Here is a 14,407-nt window from a genome sequence, read left to right as displayed (position 1 = left end):
TGGGGTCACACAGGTCTTCAAGATTCTTAGCCATTCTGGCTCTCATACCACCTTACAAATTTATTTCATATTACTTCTTTCACATATTCTATGTCCTAGTCAACATGGATTGTTCTGTTTTACTTAGCTCCCAAAAAAACAGCCTGTACATTGTATCTTCATGCTTTGTTTTTTTTCCCTTTAGGCCTACTAGAATATCCTTTTCTATCTTATTTACTTATTGAATTCATTTGAAAAAGTAATGTTTTGTTTTGTGGCAGCCCTTTTTATGTGGCAAAGAACTGGAAATTGAGTGGATGCCCATCAGTTGGGGAAATGATGAATAAGTTATGGTATGTGAATGTTATGTAATACTATTGTTCTATAAGAAATTTATTATTTCTTATTTCAGGATGATTTCAGAAGAACCTGGGGAGACTTACTCTAAGTGAAGTGAATAGAATCAAGAGAACACTGTACACAGAAACAAGATTATGTGAAGAGCAACTCTTAACTCTACTTTTTTCAACAATGAGGATAATTCATATAGACTTGTGATGGAAAAAACCATCTGCATCCAGAGAGACCAGGGTGACTGAATGTGGATCACAACATAGTATTTTCAACTTTTTGGGGGTTGGTGCTGTTGTTTGCTTGCTTTTTTTTCTTTTACTTTTTTTCCCCTTTTTGATCTGATTTTTCTTATACAACATAATAAATATGGAAATACATTCAGAAGAAATGCATATGTTTAATCTATATTGGATTATTTGGTGGGGAGGAGGGAGAGAGAAAAATTTGGAACACAAGGTTTTGCAAGGGTGAATGTTGAAAACTATCTGTGCATGTATTTTCAAAATAAAAAGCTATTATTAAAAAATTTTTATGTTTTACTTTTCCCCCCATTTACATGTTCAAACAATTTTTAACATATTTTATAGTTTTGAGTTCTAAATTCCATCTCTTTCTCTCCTCCCTTGCCCTTCTCTGAGACAATGATAAAGGTTATACATGTACATTCAAGTAAAACATTTAAAGATTATACATAGTTTTATAGCCATTTGGTCATAGCACTACTGAAAGAATTCTATCACATTAAAAAGTCAACAAAAAATAGTTATCCATAATTAAGGATTTAGAAATTTAAAGCAATTCACTATCACCATAATCCTTTTGTCTTTTTCTGGACAAGCAAAAGGAATGGCAGATAGGAGAGGGGGAATAATTTTTACCTCTAATATAAATATCTAATTTTATCACCATGGAAGAGATGTCAAATGCTGCACACTAAATTTCATTTGGCTTATTTTTTTATGTCTATCCCATCCATTTTTTGTCACTTATTTAAAAAACACTACCTTAAAGAAAGGGCTATGGAGCAGTTGTTTGCCTCCTCTAACAATCGGATCTTCATATTCAAACTGTCTTTGCAAAGCTTCTGGAAGACCTTTTACCAAAGCTGCTAAAGCACTACCGGTAAAACTCTGGTGAGGAAAAAAAAAAGAAAAGTTAAAATAATAATTAAGACTTAGTGGAACTCAAATTGCTGAAAGAGTTGATGTATAAATATCAATATATCAAGATGTAATATAAATAGCATAGTGCTTGGCACTTAGAAAGCACTTAATAAATGCTTTTTCACTCATTCTTCCTACACTTTAACAATAATTAAATTCTTGCTAGCATTGTCAAATGGGAACAGGGGAGATAAAAAATGTCAAAAGGACAGTGAAACAAAGTCAGATAAGGAAATAGAAACAGCTTGGAGATTCTTAGATAAAAGGATTTACAACTTTCTGTTTGGAATCCTTATTATAGAAAAAAAAAGTAGATTAGAAGCAATCTGGAGTCCTTCTTGGACTTAGAAATCTCTTCTGATTTTTTAAATGATAAGAGATTTTATTGCTATCCGTAACTGATTTTGTCTAACATGGACCAAACCAATAAGTACTGAATTGCTAAAATGTTTAGTGAAAAAAAAATAGAACTTCATAATAAAAGAATGTGCATACAGTATGACTCTACTTGGACAACTACAATCTAGTCTCTATCAAGTCATTGTAAAACTAGAAAAATCACATGGACAATGAGATAAATCATCTTATTGAAGACTTATGACTATTTCATTATAAGTAAAAATTTAGTTGTTATGAATTGTGAGAATACAAAATAGTGATCTTTTAGCATAAGAAAGTCACTTAATTTTTCTATGTCCCAGATAACTGTTAAAATCAAAAATTTCAAAGCAGATGCAACCTGTTTCATCCTCAACAGATCTTCTCTCACTTAACTCATATCTAATCATCTATAATTTTCTCCATATAAAATCTTTTATATACCTCTACTTCTATTCATACAGCTACCAATCTAACACATCTTCAACAAGTCTCATTTGAACTATTTCAAAAATGTCCTCATTGAACTCCCTACCTCAAATCTCTGTACTACAATTTGTCCTCTATATAGCTGTCCAGGTGCTTTTCCTAAAGTATGGCCATGTCAGCACCCTACTACTGAGTAAATTCCAATGACAACTTAGTAACTTAGGGTCAAATATAAATTCATCCATCTTAAAAGTTTCTGATCCTTCTAATCTTCTAACATATATTTCACTTTCCCATATTCAACAATAAAGCTACACAGGGCCTATTTGCAGGTCACAGACAATGAGCCATCACACCTTTGCTATCCCCCATGTAACCAATGCCTTGTTGAATTCCTAGTTCCCTTTAAAACTCCAGCAAGTTCGTTCTTGTGACCTCCACTAGCTAGTGCTTTTCCTTTATAAGGCTCCTTCTTCCATATGTCCTGTATTTATCTTCTATCTTCTACCTTAGGTACCTGTTATCTGCCTAGCTACAATATCAGCTTCTTGAAAGCAAGAACCGCTATTGCTTCTTCCTGGTTTCCTAGCATACTGCATAGTAGTTGCAATAGTGAGAATTTAATTATTAAATTCTTAGTGACTGAATGACTATCCTATACCTGTAGAGGAAAGTTCCTCAGTGAGAATACTATGCATATGAAATCATAAGTCTGGTTGAAAAAAAATTCTTTATATAATAGAGAAGAAAAATGGATACATAAATCTTTGACACATTTTGGCCTGAAGTTGGTTTATGGAGTGGTATTGACGATATCTGCAAGTTTCAAATCTTTACTATTCTCATTATTGATTTTCTCACTTCTTTTTCTAACACAAATCATTTAATGATTAATCCAGAAAGATAAAATTTAAATCTTCCTACCATGGTTCTTGTTTCTCCATCATTATCTCCAAGTATCCTATTTATATTGATTGATTGTCCAAATTCAGTTGTAAGCAGTTTCCTCAGTCTTTGAAGGGCCCACATTCTGTGACCAGCAGCTGAAATCAACAAAAGAGTCAATATCTGAGGCTTAAAAAATCATTATCCTCAACTAAGAAAATGCTTATTAATACAAATTTTACACATACCTAGAGCACTCAATTGAGCACATGCTGCAAGTGATGCTGCCAAACGAGGAACAATACTTCTATTGGAAGCTAAATTTAATCTAAAGTCCAACAAGCATGTAACCAAGTCCATTGAGGGACAGGAAAGAATACACCGATCTGAAAGAAGATCTTTAGGGCCTATAAGATTAATAATTACAAACTGATTAATGCTTGAAGAAGTTACAATAAAGCAACTTAAAATTCCAATAACAATTTGTTTCACACAGCTTTTATTAGACATTTAAAGATGAAAACCAAAAGTTAAATTCATACTGCTACAAAATTAGAAAAATCAATTAAGTTGCATTGCCTATATTAAAATTTTAATCTTAAATTGGCCATAATCTTTATCATATCATAAAACTTAAAAAAAATTAAGTACAGATTATTCTTAAAATTATAAAGGCTAAAATTCAAAGCCATTTTTTTAAAGCTTAACACTACACTAGAACTTTAGAATACTTTGTATTATACAATACATGATTAATTAACATTAACTTGGTTAAATTTCCTTTAGTTTACATCATGAAGAAAAAATATTCACTTTTAACTATTTAAAATACTGACATCCCATATATTTCAAATTAGGCTACCATTTCTAAGATAATAATATATTCTGTTTTACCTGCAGCTGGCATAATAGGATAGACAGTGAATCGCCAACCCCATCCATTCACTGATCCATCACTGATGAACTTCCACTTTAATTCATCTCCAGGAATTCGAAGTTCACTGGACCAATCAGACCATTCTCGACCTGTTTAAACAAGGAAATAATCAAAGGATTTTATATTAATATAATCATCTTGAGTGCATAACTTTAAAAGAGTATAAGAGACAGAGAGACAGAAAGACAGAGAAACAAAAAGAAACAGAGATTAAGAATGTGCATGTGGTCCATATAGCAAGGACCATGCTTCCAATATGAATTAGTAACTTTGGAAGTCTACATTCAATGCAGAATTCAAAGAAAAACTAGACAAAGAAACCAAAAACTCTACAGCTACAAGTGAAAATCAAACATAAGTATTATACCTTGGAGAATCACTTTTTTAAATTATCATAAGCACTATTTTAAATTTCTTCACTAATTAAACTTTAAAAAAATTTATAAGGGATCTATTTATTTGAAAAAGTTAAAAACTCTTTTGATACAATGACAAAACATTAGTGCAGAGGACTAAAGATGAAACATGCTAATTTAAAATGCTAAATGACATTTTTAAACATGGACAATATATAAATCTGTTTTGCTGGATTATGCATATGTTTTAATGAAGGTTTTCTTTTTCCTTCTTTTTATCCATTTTTCAATCCTGAAAGGCAGTGGGAGAGATACTTAATTCTTAAAAAAACAAATTTGGTGAAAAAACGGGAAAAAAATCTGAAATAAAATTAAATCTGATTTCCTAATCAACAACTTGCTTTCTTCATTAATACATCTATTATAAGAAGAAAGATATCTTACTTTTGGAATATTTTAGACATTCTAAAATTTTTGTGGGATTTAAATATTATTGTTTTATTAATATTTGAGCTAAAAACAAAAGTTCTCTAAAAAAATGTCCTCATTCAACAAAACTGGTTAAATTTTCCCTTCATCCCCTTTATTTGTTGAGTATTTTACATGGCTGTCTGAAGGATATTAAGTTCACTGAAAACATTATTTATAATAACAATTATATGGTTGTCTTCATTTATCAATAATAATATTAAGTTATTTAAAAACCTACTTCAATTTCAATGAGTATTTGATGCATGAAACAGTTATCTAATTTAAAATATTTTTAAAAGCTAGAAAATAGCTTAATTATTCAACTTAGGTATTTTCCAATAATACTTTTGAATTGAGTGATAATACTATTTTATAAAATAAAAGCTACTATAATTTAGTTTAATATTTTAGTCATCACCTGATCGAACTGAAACTATCCTATTGACACCATCCATGATTGTGAGAGGGTCATGACGCCGTTCTGTAGAACATTGTCGATCAAACTCTACTCTGAGTCCTTCAGCACCTAAAGAACAAAAGACACAGAACTATAAATTTCATATATTACTACTTACTCCTATTATATATAATGAAAAAAAATTTTAAAGCAAACAAATCCAGAAGCTTCATGCATCTATAATATGATCGTAACTATATCATAACAAAACAATTAGGAGCCTCTTTCCTGCTTTAATGTGGAAGAAGTTTCTACAGCAGAAATTCCCTACATTGCTAAATTTATAAATGTGGACACTCCTTACACATTGCTAAATTTATAAATGTGGACAACCATGCCCCCAAAATATAGAAAGCCTTTAAAGGATATTACAAAGTTGAAAAATTATGATGATTTCTGCCCTTAATAAGCTTCAAAAGTATACTAGGAGAAATAGTAAAATCAAACAGAAAGGAAGACTAATTAGTCAGGAAATGATATCAGTATCTCAAAATGCAATAAATGAGAGCTATAGAAAATGACAATTTAGGAAGTTGGTTCATCCTATTTCTTCCTGGCTTCATTTTCATAAAATTTTATCATTATATAACACACCCCATCAAAAAAATGTTAAATAATTTGTGTTTAACAAATACTGTGTGCAAAATTTTAAAGTGTAAACCTTTTTCCTCCTTAGAATGAACAAGTTTATATAATAATTAGTGGAAAATTAGATAAAATATACTAATTCTATACCTCAAACCCAATATAAACAATCAAGTTTTTGATAACATTTTTTATAACTGAGCCTACACAAGAGCTTAATAAACAAAAGTGATATAAAATAACCAAGAGAACTCATCTGACCCACAAAAAAAAAAAGTAAGTACAACAAAGCATTTAATATCATTCTACCACCAGATGGCATTATTTCTTTGCTACTTAGGGCATCACTGACAGAAGTGGCCTCAAATTTCAAATAAAACTTGGAAAGTAAAAGGCTACTGTAGTAATTGTGCTGAATTCCCTCTGAGAAAGAAACAAATCTCTTTGACCAAATGTTACCAATTTATTTTGTGGCATTAAACTTTCTGGAACAGAAAGCAAATAAATAAGCTTCCTTCTTTGAATAAAGTAAGTACCTTAAGAGCAAATTCGGCTAGCCTTCTGTGTTAATGAGACATTTAAATTATAGAACATAAAACAGAGAAGAGGAGAAAGCATAATTAATGCATAATCCAGCATTTATCTAAGCAGTTAAAGTTTGGCAGCACCTTATATTTTGTAAAATAGGCTCAGAAAAATAATTTACAACATCTGAGCACTATTATAAAACCATCAATAAATTCTATAGATTAGAATAATCTTGAGGATGGTTTCACGTTAATATATGTAAATCTAAATTAGTAATGAAAAATTAAAACAGATAATTGAATTATATCTAAAAACTGCAAGGGGTTATTCTTCAGTTTCTAGGAAAAGTTAGCCTTGTTTTCTCATATATTAGGTAGTCTTGCCCTCTGTTTCTTCCTTTATAATTTTCCTAAATTCTCCCACCTTTACATTACAATTGTCTATAAGATAATTAGCCATGTGAACCATATTTTAAAACTAAGAATTATAAAGCATAATTTATTTGTTCTACATAATGGTCCTCAAGAGTAACAAATCATACTAAGGATGACTCTTCAAACTCTTAAAGTTTGTTTTTTCATTCATAAACGAAAAAAACTTAGATTAGGTGATCTTGGTAGGTTCTTTGTAACTCTAACATTCCAAAATTTTCTTTAAACCTTTTAATTTCAATATATAATAGCATTTTATTTGCTAGTTAATTCAAATAAGGATTCTACAGAAATCCTGCTCCCTTCCTTTTTAAAAATGTAATTGTTGGGTAGTCATTTATATAACTCAAGGTGCTATCTGCTCCGACTTTTATGGTTTGTATTCAATACCTGGTATTTTGACAGTACCACTGGTAGAGGTATCATCAGTATACGGATGACTACTTTCTACTACAACAGGTTGGGAAGAGAGTCGACCACTCTGAGAGTCTGTGGCAACATCTTCTAACTCTGTAACACAGAGCTCCAACAACATATCAGCTACCTGAAAAGAGTAAGAAAAACAAAACCAAAAAAATGTGAACTATAATGATACCTGGTTTAAAAAAAAAAAACAAAACATTAAACAGGGGACTTCTTATCACTACTGCCATGAACCTTCATCTCACCCAATCAAAAAACCTTCTAAATCAACATCTCTTTTAATGTCAAAGCAAGGATAAGATAGACTAAATAAAACCGTAATGTTTTACTTCCTCAAACTAAGGCAAGACGTAAGAAGTTACTATATTCTCAACAATTTAATTCTGAGACTGTTCTGCAAGAACAGGAGGAAAAAAAGAAAAAAAATAGGCCAGACATTTGAATGGAAAGAGCATAAAGCAATTTTTAAAAATGGGATTTGTATCCTGTATGAAGACAGTCCATAAAGACTAGAAGACTAGAGTACCAATGTCCTGAGGAGCCTTAACAAGTATAGATAAAGAGGTATAAATTAAACACCTGGTATCATGGCACATAAAGGGGAATTTGTATTTTTCAACCAGGTGTATAAAACATGTCTGTATGGAAAATAAAAGTAAATGTAGATAAATGCTTACAATTACATGTTGATAGAGCACTACAATTTGAACGATAATTGATGAAGACTGTCCAATAATTTTTATGTCTCAAGTAAAATGAGCACAAAGCAGTCTTGGATGAACTGGGAATCTACTAATCAGTTCAAGTTATTAGTCCTTCAAAAGTCCTAGAATCCCATATTTATCACTAAAGATCCTTTTAAATTATGTAACTCATGACTCAAGTGATTAATGGAAAAGTTCTGGTGAAATTCAATTAGGTTAACATAATAAGTACTTCTTTTCTGGATGTGTGATTTCATCAGTATAGGGAGTAGAGGGAGAAAGCTCCCTTTACAATGCAGGTGCAGCAGCTGTTCTGAAATTTTGGGGGTTTCTTTTTTCCTAGGATGAATAGCATACTTTATTTTTAATTAGAAATATTTGAAAAATCACATTTTTAATTTAATATTTTATTTTTCCCTGTTACACGTACAAACAATTTTTTAACATTTGTTTTTTCTCTCCCTTCCTCCCTTCCCATGCCCACACCCCATCAAGAAGAGAAGGCACATGTGAGGCTATGCAAAATGTTTCCATAAAAGTCATGTTGCAAAAGAAAATGAAAATCTTCCCCCCACCAAAAAAAACCTTCAAGAAAAATAAAGTATTTTTTAAAAGTATGCTTAAATCTGTATTCAATCACAATCAGTTCTTTCTCTCTAGATATGGATGGCATTTTTCATCTTAAGTCCTTCAAAGTAGTCTTGGAGCATCATGTTGTTGAAATAACAAAATCATTCACAACTGACCATCACAACGTTGTTGTTTTAGTATATAATACATTTAACTTTGCAGGAGCTCATGGAGGGCTTTCCAGGTTTTTGTGAGAGCATTTTGATCATCATTTCTTATAGAACAATAGAATTCCCACTTAATCACAATGCACGAGTTATTCAGTCACTCCCTAACTGATTAGCTCCCCTCAATTTCCAATTTTTTGCATTGAGAAAAGAGACACTATAAATATTTTTGCTGTTTAAAAAATAAATCTCTTTTGGGATACATACCTAGTATTGCTAGGTCAAAATGTATGCAAAATTTTATAGCTCTTTGGGCATATTTCCACATTGTACAGACCAAACTATATACTTTTTAATGACACCCCCCCCCCAAAAAAAAAAGTTTTTTTCTCATTTCTTATAGAGTTGTTGGTTCAAGAAAAAAGAGTTTCTAGTTTGGATATGAAGAGCTCCTAAATGAACTTTGTATTTGTGATACTAATCACAATTATCATAATTCTGAGCATACTTTCAAAAGAACAAAAAGCTTGGGCCAGGTAAAATTTGACAATCATTTTGCACTGTAGAAAGTAAAATTTAGTAAAGTAAGGAAAACAAATTCTGAGTATTCATTTTGTCAGACACACTGAAGGTTTTAAGTGTAAATCATAAGAACCTAATTACTCACTAACCCATTCACCACAGTGGCTCTCCCAAATCCACAGTGGTTCTAACCAAATTTTCTTTCCCTCCTCAAATCTACCAATATCAAACCAGATGTCTCATAGACATATTAAATTGCACATATCCAAAACTGAACTCATTATCTTTCCTCCTAAACTTCTCTCTGTTGAGGGTACTATCATTCTTCCAGTCATTCAGACTCTTATTTGTCATTCTAGACTCAGTCACTTTCACCCACCCACTCCCAAATTCATTATGTTGCCAATGCCTTTTGATTGTAACAGGTTTCCAATATGCCCCTCTCTCTCTTCTGATATTACTACCACTATGCTGAAGGCCTCACCTCCTCATACCTGGACTAATACAACAGTCTGCTAGGATGGTCTGCTCCCTACTGCAGTCCATCCTCTACCTTGTTATCAAATTAATCTTCCTAAAGTGCAAGTCTGAACATGTCACTTCCCTACTCAAAAAATTCCACTGACACCTCATCACCTCCAAGTGATGATAAATAATCCCTTATTAAGTATTCAAAGATCTTCAAAGCCAAGACCTTACTACATGTCCTACCTTTCTTTGACTGGAATGTTCTTCCTTATCTTCACCCCTTTACTTCCCTGGCATACTTTATACAAGAAATCATTCTCAATCCCTTGCAATTCTGTTATTTGCTATTTATCCTAAATGCAGCTGGTTTGTACATACTAATTTATTTGTTTTTTCCTGCAACACACTGATACTTCCTTAAACACAGGGATTATCTTTGACCTTTCTTTATATTCTTAGTACTTAAAACAATGCCTGGTATATATATAGTCATCATTTAATGTCCATTGAGTATTATTAGGAGAGCACAAATAGGTAACTCATATCAATAAAGAGCTTTTAAAAACATATTTAATTCCTGGATAAAGCTGTATCTCACTTCAAACAATGTGATCCTATAAAGTTACTTGAATGACAAATAAGCATAATTCACCACAGGCTTTTCATTTCCAGTATGTCCTATGAGAGTATTCATTTTGCTAATACAATTACTCTAGTCCTTGAATAAAACACAGGAGGTATTTTCAGTACTTTAGTACTAAGTAGTTTTGGTAGTAAATGCCCTTACAGAAATCAGTAAACAATCCTGCCATACAAAACAGGAATCTGCCATACAAACACAATCTATTTACAAACCACATTTATATCTTATTTGTCCATTAATGCAAACTTCATGTTTTCCTTTCCCAAAATGGGAAGAATAATTCAAATGTAGTTTCAAAAGCTATTTCTGAAGAGATCAGAAAGTTCTTCTCTCCATCTTTTAGTATAGAAAAATAAGCAATGCTAAGATTCCCAAGTTACCACTGAATTAAAATGAAATCTTTTTATCAAATGAGAAGCTTAAAGACATTAGCCTATATATAAAATGTAGAGATTACATTTACATTAAACCATTGGGATGACACTCAGAAATACTGACTGAAAAAACCTATATTTAGCCCAACAAAATGGGTGGGGGGGAGAGAAATAGACTGGGAAAATAACTAAAAACAAGGACCAGGTTATCTATTGTTCACGAAAAAAAATCATCAATGAAAAAAGGAACCTTCCTTTCTCAACACAAAAACACAAAATGTTATGATAATAGTGGACATGAGAGGAGTCAAGATTGAATGGTGGTAACCCAACTTCACAAGTTATATTTGCAAAATAAACATACCCTCTATGTCACTGTAGTATTTGAGTGTTTTGTTCCTATCTACAAGATGTCCAATTTCCTAATGCATACTCATGATTTTGGTAAAACAGCTGCATCCCTATTAGGAACATCCCTCTCACATTTGGTTTTGCCATCAAAATAAGCATACTATGGGTTGTTTTTGTTTTGTTTTTTTTTAAACTCATCAGCATTTAAGGAAAAAAAATAAAAACACCCCAACAGACATAAAACATTTCAATTTTGCATCATTAAATGATGAAAAACATTCACCTTTCCTTGACTGGACTAATTTTTCCTTTTTATTGGATACATCTTTGACACTTTGAAATCTAATAAAGGTCCCTAGGGAAAAGTCAAAATGATTAGTTAAAAAAAAAATAAATTCAGGCACTACTTGTTCCCTTCACCTGTAAGTAATGCTTTTATGCTTCTAGTTAAAGTATGGTCATTCTGAGTAGGAAAACATCTTACTAGACTAATAAGCCAATCATATACTATAAAAATTGCTTCTGTCACACTAGAAGAGGAGGTTATCTTCAAACCACACAACCTTCTAAGTATGTATATATATATATATATATATATATATATATATATATATATATATATATATATTGTTGTAAGGTCCATCAAGAGATTATGGTCGTTTTTCTTTCAGTAAAGGCTTTATTACATAAAAGGGAATTATGCTTGACTTCCAGATTTGGGTGAAAATCTGATTATGAGATTCACAAAATTTAAGTTGCTTTGACACTCTGACATGGTTACTGAATTAGGAGCCACATCTTGGAATGCCACCTTAACTTCTAAATCCTACATGGTTATAATAAAAGCTTCTAGATTCTGACATTTCTGCCAGGCCTGCCGCACCCAACATGGCCCTTTTACACACCAGGCATGCCTCCTAGAAAATTCCCAGTTACACCTCCAGAAAAACCTCCAAATTTGGCTCAGACAATTCATTGGATCTCTTTCTCACTTTGGAATGTCTGAGGTGTCTCTTGAGACTTTTTAAAATTTTTCATTTTTTTTTCTGGTTATACAGTTAACTTTTTTTAAACACATTTTTTTAAATGAATCTTTTTGGGAATGAAAAATCAGAACAAAAGGGAAAAAACACAAGAGGGGAAAAAAAAAGTGAAAATGGCTTTTGTTGATTTATATTCAATCTCCCTAGTTCTCTTTCTAGGTGCAGATGATATGTTCTATCCAAAGTTTATTGGCATTCCTTTGAATCACTGGACCACTAAGAACCAAGTCTTTCATAATTATTTATCACAAAATCTTGCTATTACTATGTACAACATATTTCTGATTCTCCTTGTTTCAGAATGAAACTTATATAGTATATTCACTAATTGACAGTAAGAAGTTCTCTTCTTTTTATTTTTTTCAAAGCAATTGGGGTGAAATGCCTTACCCAAAGTCACACAGCTAATCAGTATTAAGTCTGAGGCTGGATTTGAACGCAGGTCCTCCCAAGTCTGGGGCCAGTGCTTTATCTACTGTGCCATGTAGCTGCCCTTTTAAAACTTCTTTGCTTTGTCCTTCCTTTTTTTTTTTTTAAATTCAATATTTCTTTTGTATGTTTGCCAATGTTCTTCTGAGCTCTTGGCTGAACTTAATTCAAGATAAAACAGACTTTTTCATCATAGTCCAGTTTACATATCAAGGAAAGATCATGGACTACCTTATCCAAGAGGTCTGGATGAATCAGGGTTTTATTTCGATTGCTCTGTCACAATTTCTGATGGTGTTTGGTCTTTGAAGTTTTAGAAAGACAGCTGATTTCTTGGAATATAAAATAGCCAAAATAAGGATTCAATTATATGGTCTCCATGATTCAATGGTTCTCTGAAATTCACCACTATTTAGAGCATTAATGAATGCCACCTTCTTTCATTAATGAGTTCCATCATCTCATCTGTTATCTCTATAGGTTCATTTCCCTTTTTCCTGAGAAAAATCAGAATATAGTTCTCTCAATCAATTATTAATGGTTACTTTCCTTATTTTCTGATTCCTCTGGCTTTGAGGGGTTCTTCTAGTTTCTTATTTTTTGTTTTTTTTTCCTCCCTAATTCTTTCTCTTCTGATTGAATCTTATATGGAACATGGTACATAATTTTACCATCTGTACTTTCCACCTAGTCTCTGAGGAAGTGAGCTTGATTTGCAGGAACCCAGATCTTGTTGATAGAGCCTGAAAAAGGCCTGGAGCTCATCAAGCTTATAGTTGTCTAAGCTACTGATGTCTGACAAAACTAGTATGGTAAGGCACAGGCATACTGACACACTGTGAGAACCAGCAGTGGTACTTGGATGTGACAAGGCTAGAGAAGAAAAGCCAAGTTATAATCTTAAAAAAATGTCTGAGGCGATCAGGAAGTTAAGTTACTAACACAGGGTTGCAAAGCCAGTATGTGCTTGAGATAGGACCTGAACTCAGGTCACCCTGACATTGAAGTGTCAACCCCTCCTACTTTTCTCATAATTACTTAATAACAAAGTACTATACCACTGTATTTAAAAAAGAGAAAAGAGTGGTTTCCATGGAAATCATAATTCTGTATATCCCAAAAAATTATAAAAGACAATTCTGCTAGTGTTTCATAATAGGAGAATGGATGTCTTAGAAAAAAGTTGCTGGGTTTTTTTCTCATGGTTTTTTCCCTTTTTATCTGACTTTTTTTGTACCGCATGAAGAATATGGAAATATGTTTAGAACAACTGCACCTGTTTAACCTATATCAATTTGCTTGCTATCTATGAAGGGCGAGGGAGAAAAATTTGGAATAAAAGGTTTTACAAAGGTGAATGTTGAAAACTATTTTTGCATGTTTGGGGAAAAATAAAATATTATTTTTAAAAAGTACATAAGGGAAAAAATAGAGCAGTATACACACAATATGGATAAAATAAGTAGGTTTTTAACAAGAAAGAACACCCACTTTGTCACTAGAAAATAGTGAACTAGAAAGTGAGACTTGCCTCACCAACTTAATTCCCAATGAAAAAAAATTATAGGTACTAGGATCCAAAGACTAATTATTCCATTAATTATCTGGTTTCCAAAAGATATGGTCAGAACCTTCCATTGACTGCCAAGAAGTTTCTTTTCTGAGTACTAAAAATAATTTATTTTCCTCTAGATTTTGAAACTGATATTTCTAAACATCAATTCTGAAGGCTATTGATATATACAACTGCCAAATGACAC

At 31.9% G+C, this 14,407-nt stretch overlaps 1 protein-coding gene across 4 annotated transcripts in view; it reads right to left on the bottom strand.

Annotated features, from left to right (window-relative positions):
- Window positions 1–14,407, bottom strand: part of HERC2 (HECT and RLD domain containing E3 ubiquitin protein ligase 2) — a 221,591-nt gene that overhangs the window by 40,687 nt on the left and 166,497 nt on the right. For all 4 annotated transcript variants that reach the window (XM_031959088.1, XM_031959089.1, XM_031959091.1 and 1 more), the window contains 6 exons: window positions 7,344–7,497; window positions 5,371–5,478; window positions 4,083–4,214; window positions 3,437–3,595; window positions 3,228–3,346; window positions 1,338–1,463 (listed from right to left, as the gene is read on the bottom strand). In XM_031959088.1, the coding sequence (XP_031814948.1) occupies window positions 1,338–1,463; window positions 3,228–3,346; window positions 3,437–3,595; window positions 4,083–4,214; window positions 5,371–5,478; window positions 7,344–7,497 (798 nt within the window). The remainder of the gene's footprint in view (window positions 1–1,337; window positions 1,464–3,227; window positions 3,347–3,436; window positions 3,596–4,082; window positions 4,215–5,370; window positions 5,479–7,343; window positions 7,498–14,407) is intronic.

This window comes from Sarcophilus harrisii, chromosome 3 (genome assembly GCF_902635505.1).
Source record: "Sarcophilus harrisii chromosome 3, mSarHar1.11, whole genome shotgun sequence".
Classification (NCBI taxonomy): Eukaryota; Metazoa; Chordata; class Mammalia; order Dasyuromorphia; family Dasyuridae; genus Sarcophilus; species Sarcophilus harrisii.
Note: the sequence above shows the minus strand (reverse complement) of the source record. Positions and strands in the feature narration are given on the sequence as shown.